Source organism: Microcaecilia unicolor, chromosome 1 (genome assembly GCF_901765095.1).
Source record: "Microcaecilia unicolor chromosome 1, aMicUni1.1, whole genome shotgun sequence".
NCBI classification, from domain to species: domain Eukaryota; kingdom Metazoa; phylum Chordata; class Amphibia; order Gymnophiona; family Siphonopidae; genus Microcaecilia; species Microcaecilia unicolor.
In genome coordinates, this window is record NC_044031.1 from 628,589,493 (window position 1) to 628,606,501 (window position 17,009).

The 17,009-nt window shown below is 42.4% G+C and overlaps 1 protein-coding gene across 3 annotated transcripts in view; it reads right to left on the reverse strand.

Moving 5' to 3' along the window:
* MROH1 (maestro heat like repeat family member 1) overlaps positions 1 to 17,009 on the reverse strand; it is a 491,156-nt gene that overhangs the window by 274,439 nt on the left and 199,708 nt on the right. For all 3 annotated transcript variants that reach the window (XM_030220764.1, XM_030220756.1, XM_030220773.1), the window contains exons 13-17: positions 16,673 to 16,795; positions 15,580 to 15,687; positions 11,680 to 11,824; positions 10,532 to 10,572; positions 6,910 to 7,051 (exon numbers count right to left, since the gene is read on the reverse strand). In XM_030220764.1, coding sequence (XP_030076624.1) covers positions 6,910 to 7,051; positions 10,532 to 10,572; positions 11,680 to 11,824; positions 15,580 to 15,687; positions 16,673 to 16,795 — 559 coding nt within the window. The remainder of the gene's footprint in view (positions 1 to 6,909; positions 7,052 to 10,531; positions 10,573 to 11,679; positions 11,825 to 15,579; positions 15,688 to 16,672; positions 16,796 to 17,009) is intronic.

The window sequence follows — 17,009 nt, forward strand, 5'->3', positions numbered from 1 at the left end:
GGATGTCATCTGTGGGGCAGCACTTTACAAAACCAGAACACTGTACCAGTGATTTCATGGTAAGAATCCTGAAAGGGAACTTTAAAACAATACAAGAACATAAGACCTTTGAAGTCAGAATGATTAAATAGTTTGACACCCACCAGACAGGACTTAAAGATCTGGGTTTTCTAGCCCATTATCTATATAAATAATTCTCACCTGCAACATTCTGAAGCTCACTCTGTGGGAGGGAAACAGTGAAGGCTAGGCTGTCAGCAACACTCACTCTCACTCATAGACCCGCCCTCAGCCACGCCCCTTCCGGACATAATTCACAACCCCAACGTTCTAAATGAAGCCTCCAACCGGAAGTTGAGGCGTCAAGACCGCTTTTTCACCATTACTGTGTGCCCCGCCCTCGCGTCACAACGTGATGACGACGAGGGCGGAGCACTGACACTGACACTCCATGAAACGCCATCCACAAGGGTGCAGCGCTGACACTCCCTCCGGTGGACATCACCCCGCCCTCAGCCCTCCCCCATGAGGCTGCAGCGCTGACACTCCCTTCGCTGGACATCACCCTGCCCTCAGCCCTCCCTCACTCACCCTCCTCCCCGATCTTCGCATTGGCTCTGACTGGCTCCTGCTGCTCCCTGGCCCGCCCTCCCCTCCAACTTCCAGCCCCGTCATTCGACCCGCAGCATGCTCTCTCCCTCCCCCCCTCCCCCCCGGGCCCCCTCCTCTCTTAACTCGCCGGCGCCGCTGGACATCACCCCGACAGCCATCTCACATTGGCTGACGTCTCTGCAGCCGCTCCTCCTCTCATCTTACGATCGCAGTGACGTCAGAAGGCAGAGGAGGAGCGGCAGCCGTCATCCCCGATCTTCATACTGCCCCGGGAAAATGCAAAACACAAGATAAAGGCGAGAAGTCGTTCAGAAAAAAAACGCTTTACTTCTCTCTCAACGCTACAACGTTGGAGGTACGTTTTATATAGAGACATAGTTATAAAAGCCAGTTGCCATTTCCTTTCAGTATTTGTCTGCAGAAATCATTTGCAGGGAGAGGAGAAACTTGCTCCCCCCAGCACGACCACAGACATCCAACAACAAGCAGCATAAAGTAATCAGACAAGGCCTGTATCTGTTTTCTTCGCTGACCTCGGTGAAGCAGCACAGAAGATGGGGAGGGGCAGATATACAGAACAGTGAAGCGCTCAGCCGCTAGCTTTCTGCTCTCCACTCCCGGACTTGGGCTGCCGGTGTTATTATCCCTGGCCTGATCCAAGCAAATTTTTTTTTAAAAATCATGCACTGTAAAGCACAACCACAGTTAATATCACTGCCGTTCCAGTTCTTTAAAAACATTTGCACACACGTGCATTACACAAACCTATCGGAAATACAGACTGAATTTCACTGTAAGTACAATGAAAGGAAGCGGAGCTATTTCTCCTAGGGTTTAACATCCCCTATCCACTAAGTAGCAGATCGAAAGTCCCGATCCTAGAGGAGTTGTGCCCCAGGCACTCTTCCTTCCCTTCCACAAGTTATGCTTTCAGCCTTTTACTGAGGTGAAACAATTGGTCGTTTTGCTCTGTTCCAAAAACATTTTCCTTCCTGAAACTTAAGTACAGCCCCCTGCTCCTCCCATTCATCACTGTTTTCTTATCCTCACCTTAGTTTGTTCTTCATATCAGCCCAGATTCCGAGCTTTGCTAACTTTCAGGGATTCTATAATTTCTGCACTACAGAGCCTGGTGATGGGGGAAGAAAGGCAACTTTGATTTATGATTATGAGAGACTCCATGCTCTAATGTTCAGATCTCCCCTGTGAAAACCAAATGAAGAGAATGTGTGACATTTTAATAACAATGGCAATATTTTGTTTTATTTGAGGTGGACAGTTTTTACACAGAGATGATGCTGCAAACCTCAAGTACCTGGAATACAAGAAGCCAGGGGGCATTACAAACCAGTTCCTCTTGAAGAAATCATTTATCCTCTTCCCCTGACTGCAGCACAGGAATGGGGAAGAAGAGGGTGGGGTTCACATAAGAGACAAATGGCCCATCCAGTCTGCCCATCCTCAGTAACCACTAACTTCATTTCATAAGGGATCCCAAATGCCTATCCCATGCTTTCCTAAATTCTGACACACACCCACACTCCCAACTTCACTCTCTCTCTCTCACACACACACTCAAACATACACACTATGAGGAAACCCTTGCTAGCGCCCGTTTCATTTGTGTCTGAAACGGGCCTTTTCTACTAGTAAAACATAAAATTGTACTGCTTTGTCACCCTCCTATCTCCATGCATATCTCCCTGTCCCTCAACCACCCGACTCTTCCTGTCTCTCACCTATCCACCCCCATCCTGTTAGACTGTCACTGAAATGCTTTGATGTTTTACTTATATATACTGTCATCTACCAACATTTGCTTATTTCCGATCTGACGAAGAAGGGCAACCTTCGAAAGCTAATCAAGAAATATATTATGTCCAATAAAAAAGGTATCATCTTATTTTCTTTTCCATGTTTTATTTCTATTGATTACCTGTCTTTATGTAAATGCAAGGTCAGCAGTTAATAAAGCAGAGATTATCAAAGATATGATTTAAGATTCTAAACCAGGTTTGATATTTCTGATAGAGACAGTTTTCACTGACAGACGACCCAAGATTGAAATCTATGTGCCCTCCTGGTTATTATATGCTTCTAGACAGGGTAAAAGAGAAGGAGATCTTGCAATTTTATATAACTCTTTCTTTTCCGTCTGTCTACTGGACAGACTTTCTCTGTCAGCTTTAGAAATGATTTGTTGTATTATTCAGGATCCTATATTTTTAGGAACATTATGTTGTATTGTTGTGTACTGCCCTCCAGGTAAATGGGCTAGCTGCAAGGACAACATGCAAGAATTTGTGACCAAATACACCATGCAATATGAGGCTACGTTACTAGTTGGCGATGTAAATCTACACCTCGAGGATAGATTAGATACTAAGGGCCCTGTTTACTAAGCCACGCTGTAGGCGTGCTAGCGTTTTTAGTGCACAACCGCTAGACACATCCATATGCCAAGCCCGAGGATTTCATACTTCCAGTGCTTCCGGCACCGCCTCGGCCATTGTCTGCTGCGGTGAAACCCAAGCAAAGGCAATGGACAGTGCTTGGGGTTAGGGAGGCAATCGACCGATGACTCCCGTGTTGCACCCGAACAAAAACAGCAGGAGCCACCGCAGCAGCTGAACCCCCTCAACAGTGCCGGCGCAAAGCCCACAAGCCAGGAGTCGTGCAACAGGCGCTGTTTCCTCAACCTCCAGGCGTCTCAACCTGCGGTTCATGGCAGCATAGGAAAGATGACAATGACCACCCAACAACAGGCTCCGGGGGCACAGTGACCCAACCGGAGATCAGAAACCTCCAGCGACCCGGACATTCCACAAGGCGAAAGCTTGCACCTGGTGCCCAGCCAAAAGGTCAGTCTGTGTCGCACAACCAGGAACTGTACCGGAGCTCCAGGAAGTACTGAACGGGAGACACCGGAGCAAAGGCTATGGACTGGATCTGAGAGAACCAGACCTAGCAACAAAAGACCCAGAAATAATGTAGACTCCCCGCCTGAGAGCCCCATTGGAGTCCGGCCACAGATCTGCTCGGCTCAAACACAAGTCCCTGGATCACAGACCAATTTAGACAGCCCCGAAGTGGGCAGAGGCCTTGAACAGGAATCACCCGACAAAGAAAAGCCGGCAGGCGACTTACCCAGAGTGGAGACCCAAAGCAGCGGCTGGGTGGAGAACGGCAGCCAAAACTCTCCTTTGCTGAGCCAAAATGGGATGCCTGACTGCAAACACTAGCTGCGCAGTTGAATGGCCCAAAACAGCATACCAAAAGGGCACACTCCACTGTAAATCTTAGGAAGCCCAAGGCAGCTTGGATCATTGTACAGCGCTGCGTAACCCTAGTAGCGCTTTAGAAATGTTAAATAGTAGTAGTCCTCCTGAAACTGCATCTGTCTTGGCCAATTGGAAGGATGTCCAGGTCTTGGGGCTAGGTGCCAAAGTGCCTGCTCATGTCTTACATAAGTAATGCCACACTGGGAAAAGACCAAGGGTCCATCGAGCCCAGCATTCTGTCCACGACAGCGGCCAATCCAGGCCAAGGGCACCTGGCGAGCTTCCCAAACGTACATTCTATACATGTTATTCCTGGTATTGTGGATTTTTCCCAAGTCCATTTAGTAGTGGTTTATGGATCCTGAGGGAGCTTCCTCTCCCGCTGTTGAGTGGTGCCATGCATGGAGAGGCACAAACACTGATGCCTCTTGAGGCAATGGGGTCAGAGACCACTACATAGGTGATTTCTGGACCTCAAGGCCCAAGTGGCTGAATGTTTCATCTGATACAAGTGCCCTCGATGCCTAAACAGTTTGAAGCTGTAGCAAAACTGCTAACTCCTCCCTGAGCATGGCCTGGAACCAGTCATTGAGGACAGGCATCAGTAAGGCTGGGGTCAATGTCAGTATGTAGACATCCTGCTGAGTTGCTGGTGCTGAATCGGAAGCGGGGTCCTGGCTGCACGGGGGTGGAGGCGATGGCATAAGTATAACAGAAGGGGTGCAATTCTCTCAGCACCGATGCTATTTGGCCTTTGTCCGATACCTAACATCGGGATCCTTCGGTGCCGATGAGGACAACGTCAAATCTACATGTGTCCTCGGTGTCAGGTGTCAGGTCTGATGCAGATCGGTCCTGGGGCTTGCTACTAATGCCCGATTTTGAGGGAGGTGGACTTCCTCGATGCCAGTGCACTCCCATTGTCAGATGGTGCCCTGGCAGCCATCAAGCTCAATGCTTCCGATCCCCATGTCAACAGACCACACTTAGAGGAGCCAAAAAGTTCTCTCTGGTGGGCCTGACGTGTTTTCTGCATTTTTAAACAGAAAACACAGTTAGATGGATCATGGTCAGGCCCCAAGCAACCCACACATCAATTGTGTGGCAGTGCTAGATATCACCCGATTACATTCGGTGCATCTGTTGAACCACTGGGAGTCTTCTGGGGCATGTCAAAAAGAGCAGCAGCTAAATCAAAAGACTCAATAGTGAGACCAAAAAGAGGCTTACCTCAAACTGAGCTTGGTGCCTAACAGAGCCTCGGGAGCCGCAAAACAGAAAGAAAACTTAAAAGAGCTGAAAATAGGGAGAAGAAATACTATGAAAAATAAAGAAAACAAAAATACCTGCACGGGAAGGTAGAAACATGCAGTGAAAAAAGTCACTGATGAGGAGATCAACGAGACATGACCTCATAGTTCTGCGGAAAAAACTATATTGAGGGTCCAGTGCTCGTGTGTTGTATGGGAAGGCACTGATGCATGAGCAGTCGGGCCGCTACGAAAAGCCTCTTAAAGTAATAAAGAACGCTGGGTAGCGTCCACACCAAGCTCACCAGGATGATATCACACAGATGTAAGGATACAACTGTCCTGCTTGTCCTTGGAGAATGGATTTCCCCAAATCTACCTTAAAATGGTAGATTTATGGACTCTTCTTCTAGGAATCTGTCCAAGCCATTTTTAAACCCAGCTATGCAAACTATTTTTACCATATATTCTGGCAACAAGTCCAAGAGATTAACTATGCATTGAGAGAAAAACTAATTTTTTCTAATTTGTTTAAAATGTTATTAGTCACTTCATAGTATGTCCCTACTGTTTCTATTATTTGAAAGAGTAAACAATCAATTTATGTGCACCTATTCCACTCTACTCATGATTTTATACACCTCTATCATATTCATCGCCCCCCACCCCCTTTCAGCTGAAGCCGAAGAGCCCTAACCTCAGCTCACAGGGGAGACTTTCCATCTCCTTTATCGTTCTGGTTGCCCTTCTCTATACCTTTTCTAATTCTGCTATATCTTTTCTGAGATGGGGAGACTAGACCTGCACACAATACTCAAGCTGAAGTCTCAACCTGGAGCAACAGAGAGCCATTATGATATTCTTTGTTTTATTCTCTATTCCTTTCCTAATAATTCATAACATTAAATTTGCTTTTCCATTCACCACTGTACAGTGAGCAGAAGATTTCAACTTATTGTCCACTATGTCAGCAAGATCCTTTTCCTGGGTGGTTAATTTAGTCAGGCTGTTGATTTTTCTCCCCTTTTTGATTTCCTTTACTTTATTGGATTTATACCCCACATAAATCCGAGTCAGTGACTCAGTTCTATGTGGCTTACATTAAGTTTACTCAGATATACAAATCAGATATACAATTAACAGGTGTGGGGTGTATGAAGAAGGAGAACAGAGATAGGCAAGTTAACAAAACTTGGGAGGTGCTACAGTATCAAGATTTGAGTATATTTGTTGTGCTGTCTTGTTATTTGATGCTAAGTTGCATTGATCAGGATTTTTTTTCTATAAAAATGTTTTAAAATTTTTGCGAAAACTTACATAGTTGATGTCATGTTATGTGTCCTTTTGGCAATGTATTCAACCATCTGGGGAAGTTTGCAGTGAGTGCTGCTTTGTAGATCACCCCTTTACAGCTGGGATGGTGTATGTTGAAGTAGTCTCTCAGTTTTTCCTTGAGTGGGTTGTGGTAGTTCAGCTAGTGATATTACGTAATTTGGTGTACTGCCATATAAAATCTGGTACATGAAGGTGCATATTTTGAAAGTTAATCTTGCTCTTATTGGTAGCCAGTGTAGGTATTGCAGCAGTAGCGTAGCGTGGGTGTGTTTGGATGTGCTGCAGATCAGGCCTGCTGAGGTATTTTGTGCTATTTGTAATTTTTTGAGTATGTATTCTCTGCATCCTGCATAGACTGAACTGCAGCAGTCTATCTCTACCCGTCAGAATATCCACCCCTGCCCCACCATTCCATCCTTTTGATGCTCTACCTTCCAGGTGCTCCAGGAGCTGTGGGACTGCCTCCTTCCAAAGCTCTTCCACAGCAACATGGATATTAGGTTGCATAACACTCAAGAGATGCAGAGCAGACACACCCCACTCTTCCCCTTGGTAAGGATGAGAAGATATCACCTGAAAAAGAAAGCAAGAATATTATGAGAACTGTATTCAATCTGCAAGCGGGAACACAAAGAGCAGCTCCAACAAGCCTCGCTCAGAAAGAATCCTGAGTTTCACCAAGCATGAACATTAACTGAGCATGACAGATGTCATGCCCTAGAGTTTGTGCGCTCTGATACTTAGAAACATGAAGGAATTAAGAAAACAAAAATAAGAATGTTATAATGCCTTTGTATCACTCCATGATGCGACCAAACCTCAAATACTGTGTGCATTCTGGTCACTGTATCTAAAAAAAAATAGCGAAATTAGAAAAGATACAGAGAAGGGCAACGAAAATGGTAAATGGGATGGGACGACTTCCATATAAGGAAAAGCTAAAGCGGCTAGGGCTCTTCAGCTTGAAGAAAAGAGGGCCAAGAGGATATATGACAGAGGTCTATAAAATAATGAATGGAGTGGAATGCATAGATGTGAATCGTTTGTTTACTCTTTCCAAAAATACTAGGACTAGGGGAAAAGCAATTAAACTACTAAATAGTACATTTAAAACAAATCAGACAAAATATTTCTTCTCTAAACGTGTAATTAAACTCTGGAATTCGTTGCCAGAGAATGTGGTAAAAGCAGTTAGCTTAGCAGGGTTTTAAAAAAAAAGTTTGTATAATTTCCTAAAAGTCCATACATAAGTAACATAGTAACATAGTAAATGATGGCAGATAAAGACCTGTACGGTCCATCCATTCTGCCTAACAAGATAAACTAAATTTACATGGTATGCAATACTTTATATGTATACCAGAGTTTGATTTGTCCTTGCCATTCTCAGGGCACAGACCGTAGAAATCTGCCCAGCACTCTTCTTGTACTAAACGTTCTGAAGCTAACACCGAAGCCCTTAAAATGTACACTCCAGCCCATACATATCTATTCAGTCACGATCAGGACATAGACCGTAGAAATCTGCCCAGCACTGGGTTTGCTTCCCAATAACCGGTGCTGCCACCCAATCTCCGCTAAGATTCCGTGGATCCATTACTTCTAAACAGGATTCCTTTGTGTTTATCCCACACGTTGAATTCCATTACCGTTTTCATCTCCACCACCTCCCGCAGGAGGGCATTCCATATATCCACCACCCCTTCTGTGAAAACATACTTCCTGACATTACTCCTGAGTCTGCCCCCCTTCAATCTTAATTCATGTCCTCTAGTTCTACCGCCTTCAGAAAAGGTTTGTTTACAGATTAATATATTTAAGTACATAATTGTAGCCATACTGGGACAGACCGAAGGTCCATCAAGCCCAGAATCCTGTTTCCAACAGTGGCCAATCCAGGTTACAAGTACCTGGCAAGATCCCAAAACAGTACAATACATTTTATGCTGCTTATCCTATAAATAAGAAGTGGATTTTCCCCACATCCATCTTAATAATGGCTTATGGACTTTTCTTTTAGGAAGCTATCCAAACCTTTTTTAAACCCCCGCTCAGCTAACTGCTTTTTCAACATTCTGTGGCAACGAATTCAAGAGTTTAATTACACATTGAGTGAAGGAATATTTTCTCCGATTTGTTTTAAATTTACTACTTTGTAGCTTCATTGTGTGCCCCCTAGTCCTAGTATTTTTGGAAAGAGTAAACAAGTGATTCACGTCTACCTGTTCCACTCCATTATTAAGATGAACTTGGAAAAATCCATTGCTTATTTCTGGGATCTTGCTAGGTACTTAGACCTGGATTGGCCACTGTTGAAAACAGTATGGCAATGCTTATGTTCTTATATATTGACAGTTGAATGAAAACAGAAGAATAGGACCTGTTTAGAACTGGTGCATTTCAAAACAGCAGAAAGACATTTGAATATGAAGAACATATATAACAGTTTACAGAAGCTGGAAACTTAAAGACATTTAATAAGCATTTATTCTCTGTGAATTTTTATTTTTAAAAGAAATATATTAAATTAGCAGAGCTAATTATGAACATTTAGTTATGAATTTCCTCTTTAAGATCAATGGAAGCCTGCAGTTTCCTATAAGGTCTGAGAAAGGCTTTTCCCTGGACTTAGGAACCAGACAGCTATATTGATAAGAACTCTCTAATTAAGAGAAATAAGGGGGCCTAGAGGAGTAAGGTAGATTCTAGTTAGAGCTGACCTGGAACAAATTTCACCTGCCTTCAACAGGGGCTTAGTAGGCCAGTAAACCCTGTAGTTCCTGCAGGAAACTTGCCAAAAGGAGTGGGTTTCTACCATTGCTAAGCCTTATTTCCTAGGCCAGATGTAACAGGAAGATCAGCCCACAAAAAGCACTGCCTATAAAACCCACTGCTGAGGACAGAGGAGCTCAGATCACAACAGGAAGAAGCCTGAAGTACTTCCGCAGGAGACCCAACCGGAACCAGCAAATGAAGCCCAGAATACCCTGCCAGATGACTGAGGAACTTCAGAGTCCAGTAAGCCTGAGGAGGGAAGCTCTGGCACAGCAACAGTGTGACAACTGAACTGAAGCATCTGTGTCCGAGACTTCCAGCTTATTTCTTTTTAGCTCATTTGGGGAAACATAGGGGTTGGTATCTAGAAGTGTGCTCATATATATTCTATCAGATATTGTGCGCAATGTACTAATTCTAAATTATTGTTCATCAATGAATCTATTTTCCCAGAGAAAAGTTTTTCCCTGGCTTCCAGCTTTAACACTATTAACCTACAGTTTCCCTTGTTATCCCAAGAAGCTCTTATAAAATTTCATTCCTAACACCTGTGTGGTATAACCCTACAGGAAAGAACTCAGGAAATGTAAAGAGAGGGTGCTTCCTCCTTTTACACCCAGGGAAGTTCTCAAATATCAGAACTGAATCAGGTCTGTATGAAAGAATGGGCCAAATTCCTCAAGGGAGATATGAGAGACTGATCATTACTTACAGGAAGCATTTAGATGAATTGCTGTTGCTCAGGGAGGTGCCTCCAGTCACTGAATAAAGGGTTCACATACTTTTGCACTCACAGAACTTTATTGCTAAAGCTTCTTGTTGAATAAATCATGAGAAAAAATACACACTTTTGGAGTTATCTATTCAGGGTTTATTCAGCCTCTAACAGTGTTTCCTAGGGTATTCACAAACTCAGCACTGTAGCTAACCGCTGATGAGAAGGTAAAAAAGTGACTCCAAAGTCAGACAATGAAAGAGAAAATAAAAACTGGAGGGGGCCCTGGCTGCACTGGCTGTACAATCCACACAAGCTTCACATCTCCCTGAACATGAAGTACTGCACAGTTTCAGGACTGTGACAAGCAGATGCATGTCTGAAGGATGAAGGATTGCAAACAGATACTGCAAGTCTTACCAGATCAGGCAAGTGACAGACAAAATGAGACCCAAGCTCAGCCACTGCCCAGAGAGAGTGTAGCATACTCACTTATTACTGTCTACAATCTAATTATAAAGAAACCAGGATAACTGGAATCCTGCACGTGAAAAATCACTCACCAGCAGTCGTGTGACAAGAGCATAAGGGGAAGGAAGGTTCACTGCAAAATATAAAAGAATAAGTTATTAGATCATTACTGAGCAGTTGAAACACTAAAGTATCAAAAACAGGAACAAGTATCACACAGCATAACATGGCGAGAGGAAGGAAAGAACATGGGCTGGCACGGAGTAGAGGAAAAATTCTACTCTCTCCAGAACACTGTAATTAAATTATTCTGTTGTGCACCTAACTCAGATCATGTAACACCTTTACACAAACAGTTTCATTGGTTATCAGTTGAAAAGCACATAATCTATAAAATAGCTCTTCTTTCTTTTAAAACACTCAGAATTATCTCCCCGATTATCTACGTGTTTAACAATACCTTACTCCCCGGCAAGGCTTCTCTGGTCTATTAACGATCACTGTCTCGTTCTTCCCAGTCCTAAGAATGCTCACTATGAATCCACTAGAAATACTGCTTTTTTCTCTTTTTCCTTTAGCTGTCTGGAACTCACTTTCCATTCATCTCCGCAGTAAAGTCTCTTTAAAATCCTTTAAGGTAAACTTGAAAACTTTTCTGTTTCAGCAGGCCTTTGATGATGCAGGCTGAGGGATCAGCCAGGGGAAGAGTTCTATTTTAATTTCTACTTCCTGTCTTCTTTTCTACTCTCTATTAAGAATGAATGAATATCTTTCCTATGATTTTATGGCATTCCTTTCAACATTTTTATTTATTAATGTTATTTTAGGAATTTATGTAAACCACTTTGCTCTGCCTCGGCAGTTATAGCGATTTAACAAGTCTGAATAAACATAAATATAACAAACAAAAAGGAAGGTCAGGCTGGCACTAAGAAGGAAAAGCAGTCTGGTACTGAGAGTGGGACAAAGGGGTGGAAAATCAAGCTTGCACCAACCTTCCATTATATTACATGAGATTCTCCCAGTACCTTGAAGAGCACCTCCATTATTCCCAAAGGACTGCAATTCTGGCTATACCTCAAAAGGTAGTACAAATCCCACCCAAGTGCACCTATCCCAAAACCACATTAAGATCTTAGCACCTTGGAGAACAGTGACCAACTCCTCCTCCTCCGACCCCAAGAACACATGATCTCAGCACTTTGGATAAATGCCCAAGAGCTGTAGCTCCAATACTAACCATTCACTTTATAGCTGAGGAGAAAGGCTTCCATTCCTCCTTCCTGCTGCTTCTTTGCCAGGTGGGTAAGGCTCTTGCAGACAGGGGTTAGGGCGCTGGTATACTGTATAGGCGTCACAAACTCCAGAAGATACGGCCAGAGGACCTAGAGACATATAGCAGACACTTAACAGGTTCCTGTCAATATTCTATTATTTCATTTTTTCCTCTCCTACGTGCTCTAAGTTTCTGTCGGATGAAGAGTGTCGGGATAAAACTTCCCACCCAAACACACAGTTCAGTAGCTCCTCTGTTAGACTATCTTTATCTTTATTCATAAACTTACTACACTGCTCTTCAACAGAAACCCCTTACAACACAACCTACTGTTCCCTTAGTAGCATCTACCTGTGCCTGACCTCAACCCTCTGTAATCAGTTTACTCAGTTTTTTCAACTCAATCCTCCCTCCAATTATCCTATCTCATTCCACTCCACAGCACTCCTTTGGCCCTCTTCCCCAACAGAAACATTGTCTTACCCAACTGTACAGTGCTCCCTCAGCCCTCTCCCTCATAAAATAATTTAGTCTCATTTCTCTGCATTGCTCTGTGCTCCCTACTACAGGAATTTAGGGGCTGGATTACTAAAGTGGGGTAATTTTGCACCTAACACACAATAAGTGCAAGGATTGTGTGGTTAACTATTGGGGATGTGGCAAGCATCTGCCCTGCAGTTAAGTTTAAAGTTTTATGTTTACTTGATACCACACCTATTAAAAAACCTCAAAGAGGCACTGGAATCTGTTTCCAGACCAATCATCCAGACCAGAACTTTGTGGCACAAGGTGACTGAGCTATGCAAACCACACTGTACCCATAATCCTAAGAAGCTCTCAGGATGAGAGGTGATAGGAGGACCAGTATCCTGCAGCACAAATTAACACAGCTATGCAACCCATACTATACCCATAATCCCAAGTAGTTCTAAGGATGACAGATGAGGGAAGGACCAATATCCTGCGGCTCAAAGTGACAGAGCTATGCAAGCTATACTATACCCATACTCCCAAGCAATTCTCAGGATGACTGTTGATGGGAGGTCCAGTACCCTGAAGCACAAAGTGACAGAGCTATGTAAGACATACTGTACCCATAATCCCAATCAGTATTCAGGATGACAGGTGAAGGGAAGGACTAGTACCCTGCGGGACAAACTGACAGAGCTATGCAAGCCATACTATACCTATAATCCTAAGCAGTTCTCAGGATGACAGATGAGGGAAGGACCAGTATCCTGCGGCACAGAGCTATGCAAGCCATACTATACCTATACCCATAATCCCAAGCAGCTCTCAGAATGACAGATGAGGGAAGGACCAATATCCTGCAGCTCAAAGTGACAGAGCTATGCAAGCTATACTACACCCATACTCCCAAGCAGTTCTCAGGATGACTGTTGATGGGAGGTCCTGGGAGGTCCAGTACCCTGCAGCTCAAACTGACAGAGCTATGTAAACCATAAAAAAAGTGAGAGTTCGGGGATTGGGATCCGGGAGCTCGACACACTTATGCCTGTTCACCAGCACAGCATCACATGACTCCTCATTATTACATTTAAAGTACTGTTTTTCTAATCTTATTCTGTCACTTTCTAAATATTTATTTTAAAAAACTTCAACGTCCTAATTATTTCTGTCTCCATTCTTGTAAATACATTTGTTTACTATCATTATTTTTTGTAAATAAATTCTTGATTATTATTATTAGTTACATGTTTGTAGTTCAGTAATCTTTCCCAAGCTTTGGAGACTCAGAAATAGTAAGTTCTTTTTTCTGCATTTAACATTTTTATTTTCAGGTATGTGTGTCCTTGACTCATATGTTTCTTTCCTATCATCAATGGAATTCCTATTCTGTTTCCTGGTTTTTATAATTATTTAGGTTATTGTAAACCGCCCTGACCTGCGTGCTCAGAAATTGCGGTATAGAAAATTTTAATAAAGATAAACGTAGTTCAGTAATCTAAACATATCTTAGAAAGAGTTCAAGCTCGGATCAGCTAAAGAGGAGGCGTGTTATTAACATCTACAGTGCATAACATAATTTAGTATTTACACATCTTTATCATACACTGTCCATTTACTTGCCAGGTGCTTGCGACCTGGATTGGCCACTGTTGGAAATAGAATGCTGGGCTTGATGAACCTTCGGTCTGTCTCAGTATGGCAATACTTATATACTTAACATTTACAATGCATAACATAATTTAGTATTTGCACATCTTTATCCTACACTGTCCACCAGGCGATGGAAGGATAGTACTCTTTGGCACAAAGTGACTGAGCCATGCAAGCCAGCCAAGAATTATCAGAAGCATCAAAGACCAGCAGAAAGAAAGAAATGTGGGACTGTGGACAGTAAGCAAACAGAGGCACCTGGAGAAGGGAATGGGTGGCAGTGAGCAATAGAGGCTGGGCAAAGGAGAGATTATCAAGACTGTTTAATCTCCATAAAGTTCTTTTATATTGTCCTGGATTCCAATCCATTCCTGCATTGTTATTTTTGAGTTAATTAATCTCTATAAAGTTATTTTCTATTGTCATGGATTCCAATCCATTCCTGCATTGTTATTTTTGAGTTAACTGATATTTTCCAAAACTATGAAATAATCTTAGACCAGAATTGATGAAAGTCTACCCTTCTCTTTGAAAGAGAACGTTTACATTCTCCAGTGAAAGGATGTGTATTGATTCTCCAATTCAAAGTAAAATCTAATACAAAATCACCCTTTTCATGAGTAGTGTTAGTTAAGGAAGGATGATGAACTCAAGAAACTAAAAATTTTAAATTATCAATCATATTTGGAATTAGAGATATTTTTCAAGATGAAGGTTTACATCTCCAAGGATTATGCAATGTTGGAACAATAATACATTTTGAGAAATTAAGTCCTAAAGAGATGATTGACTATTATGCCTGTTAACTGGAGGATCATAAAACAAAATACAGCCTAGAGTTCCAGATAGAACCATCTGAAATCTCACAAGATATTATTTCCAAATCCTTATTTGTATAAGAATAGCCTAATTTAACTTTTTAAAAGTCTATATATATAATAATGACAAACCACCCTTCTATTTCCCTCACGAAGAAGTTGTAAAATCTTATATCCGGGGGACAAAGTTCCAATAGAATAGGGTCATCATAAGACTGTAGCCAAGTTTCTGTAAAAAATACAAGACTGGGTTGTTGCTCTCCAATCCATTTCCTAAGAATTTCAGCCTTATTGCAAACTGATCTTGCATTTATACTGAGGCAGGGGATTAGAAGTGAAGGAGAAAAGTCTGAAAGTTTATCTTTACAATGAAAGTGGATTAGAAATCTATAAGCTTTCCACTCATATCTAGTTTTACTACTCCAATTTATGGGTCTATGGTCTGAGGCCAATTCAATAAGTCTTGGCATTCTGGAAGAACAGTTTATAATCTTATGCAAATAAGGTATTGATATATCTGATAATATTTTTATAATGATACATTGTAAGTTGTTTTTAAAGTAGATAATGAATCCGGATTTTGGACCGGTTAAGACCTGTAATAGATATTGCTAGTATAATTACCATGAAATAAGTAGATAAAGGTAAAGGAGTAAAATAAAGGGGAGGTTGGGGGGGGGAAGGGGGAGGAAAGGATGTAAAATAATGATGATGATGTTAGAGTAGATGCATATGTACAATTATGACATGACTGAATGTTTACAAAATGTTTGACTTTATTGGTTTTGTTTGACGTGGTACATCATCAATAAAAACCGTTGAAATATAAAGTACATAATGAAAGGATCATTTAGGCTAAATACTCCTAACACCCAAGTTAATAAGACGTATAAAAATTAAATGCCCTGCGCTATCCATCACTCACAGTGCTCATGTGCTCCACAGTGGTGCTGAGAAGCCACAAGGTGTCTACGCTGATGTTCCGGACACTTTCATCGGGAAGGTCATCCGCATCAAGACTCAGTCTCTTATTCTGCAGTGGCAAGAAAAAGCAAATTCAACAAGACAGCAGCAAGCACTGGCCAGAGACAAAGGGCAGCTAACACATTCAGCAGCAGGGTGCAGACGAACGTATTTTTACTATTTACTTGTGGACTGAGATCCTCATGCTCTTTTGGGCTTCTATCTCTTTCAGAACCAGTCTTTACTGAATTGCAATCATGGCTAATGGAGAAAAGCCTGTACGTTTATTCTCCTATCTGACACCATGGAGGTAAATTCTGTAAAGAAGGTGCCAACATTTACGCAGCACATACAGGACACTTCATCAAGTAGTGTAGGGCTTCGTGCGAGCGTTAGGGCCTTAACACGCAGTAAATACTCATTTTATACCTATGGACTTATTTATTTATTACTTTTATAACCCGCCTATCCAAACATCTAGGTGAGGTACACTAAAATATTCATTAAAAGAAACACAAACAATACACAATCTTACAAATCACAAACTCTAAAACTCAGAACCTCCATCAGCCAAATGCCCTAGAAAATAGCATTTAATGCGCATTAATTCCCTTAATGCCCGTGTGAAGACCCTGATGTTGCTTGGTGAATTCTCCCCCTAAATCGCTTTAATACAGACAAGTGCACGCATATCTGCAGTATGCATATACTCCCAGATACGTACTATTCTGTACAGCTAGGTGTTCACATGGGTGCAGTCTGGGCTGAGTGCATACTTATTTGGGTAACCTACAGAATACTTTAAGTTACGCATGTTTCCCCCAAACCTAGCCGCACACATTTATACCAGCTATACAGGATGGCTGGCAAAAGTGCTCACACTCAACCACATACACACAAATATTGCTTGCTATGTTAGTACTCTATAAAGGAAAGTGGGTGCCTATTTTCCTTTACAGGTTAGGACCAATACAGGCATCCCTTTACAGAATTCCCCTCTGTATCATCTCTCATTCACACACCATCTACTAACAAACAGACCTCCCTACTCATACCATGGGCTCTGTGGGCAGGGCACATAGACGGACAATGTATTCCACAAGCAGCTCTCCTCCAGTCTGGTTCAGGTAACCGTGGTGGGCCATGGCGCTGATCACCTGCACTAATGCACGCCTCACCTGTGGGAGTCCAAAACATGTAAGTTACTTTTAGACTTCAGCAGAGAAGACAGTAAACCCTTATCCTGTGCAGACACCTTCAGAAGATGAACACAACCACAGATAAGGATCTTGAAAAATGTGTGTGTGTCTGTGTGCATACAGGAAACACATGTAAGGGGATATAAAGAGGAGATAGAGGTTTCTGAGGGTGTCAGGTTATGTGTGGTGTGCA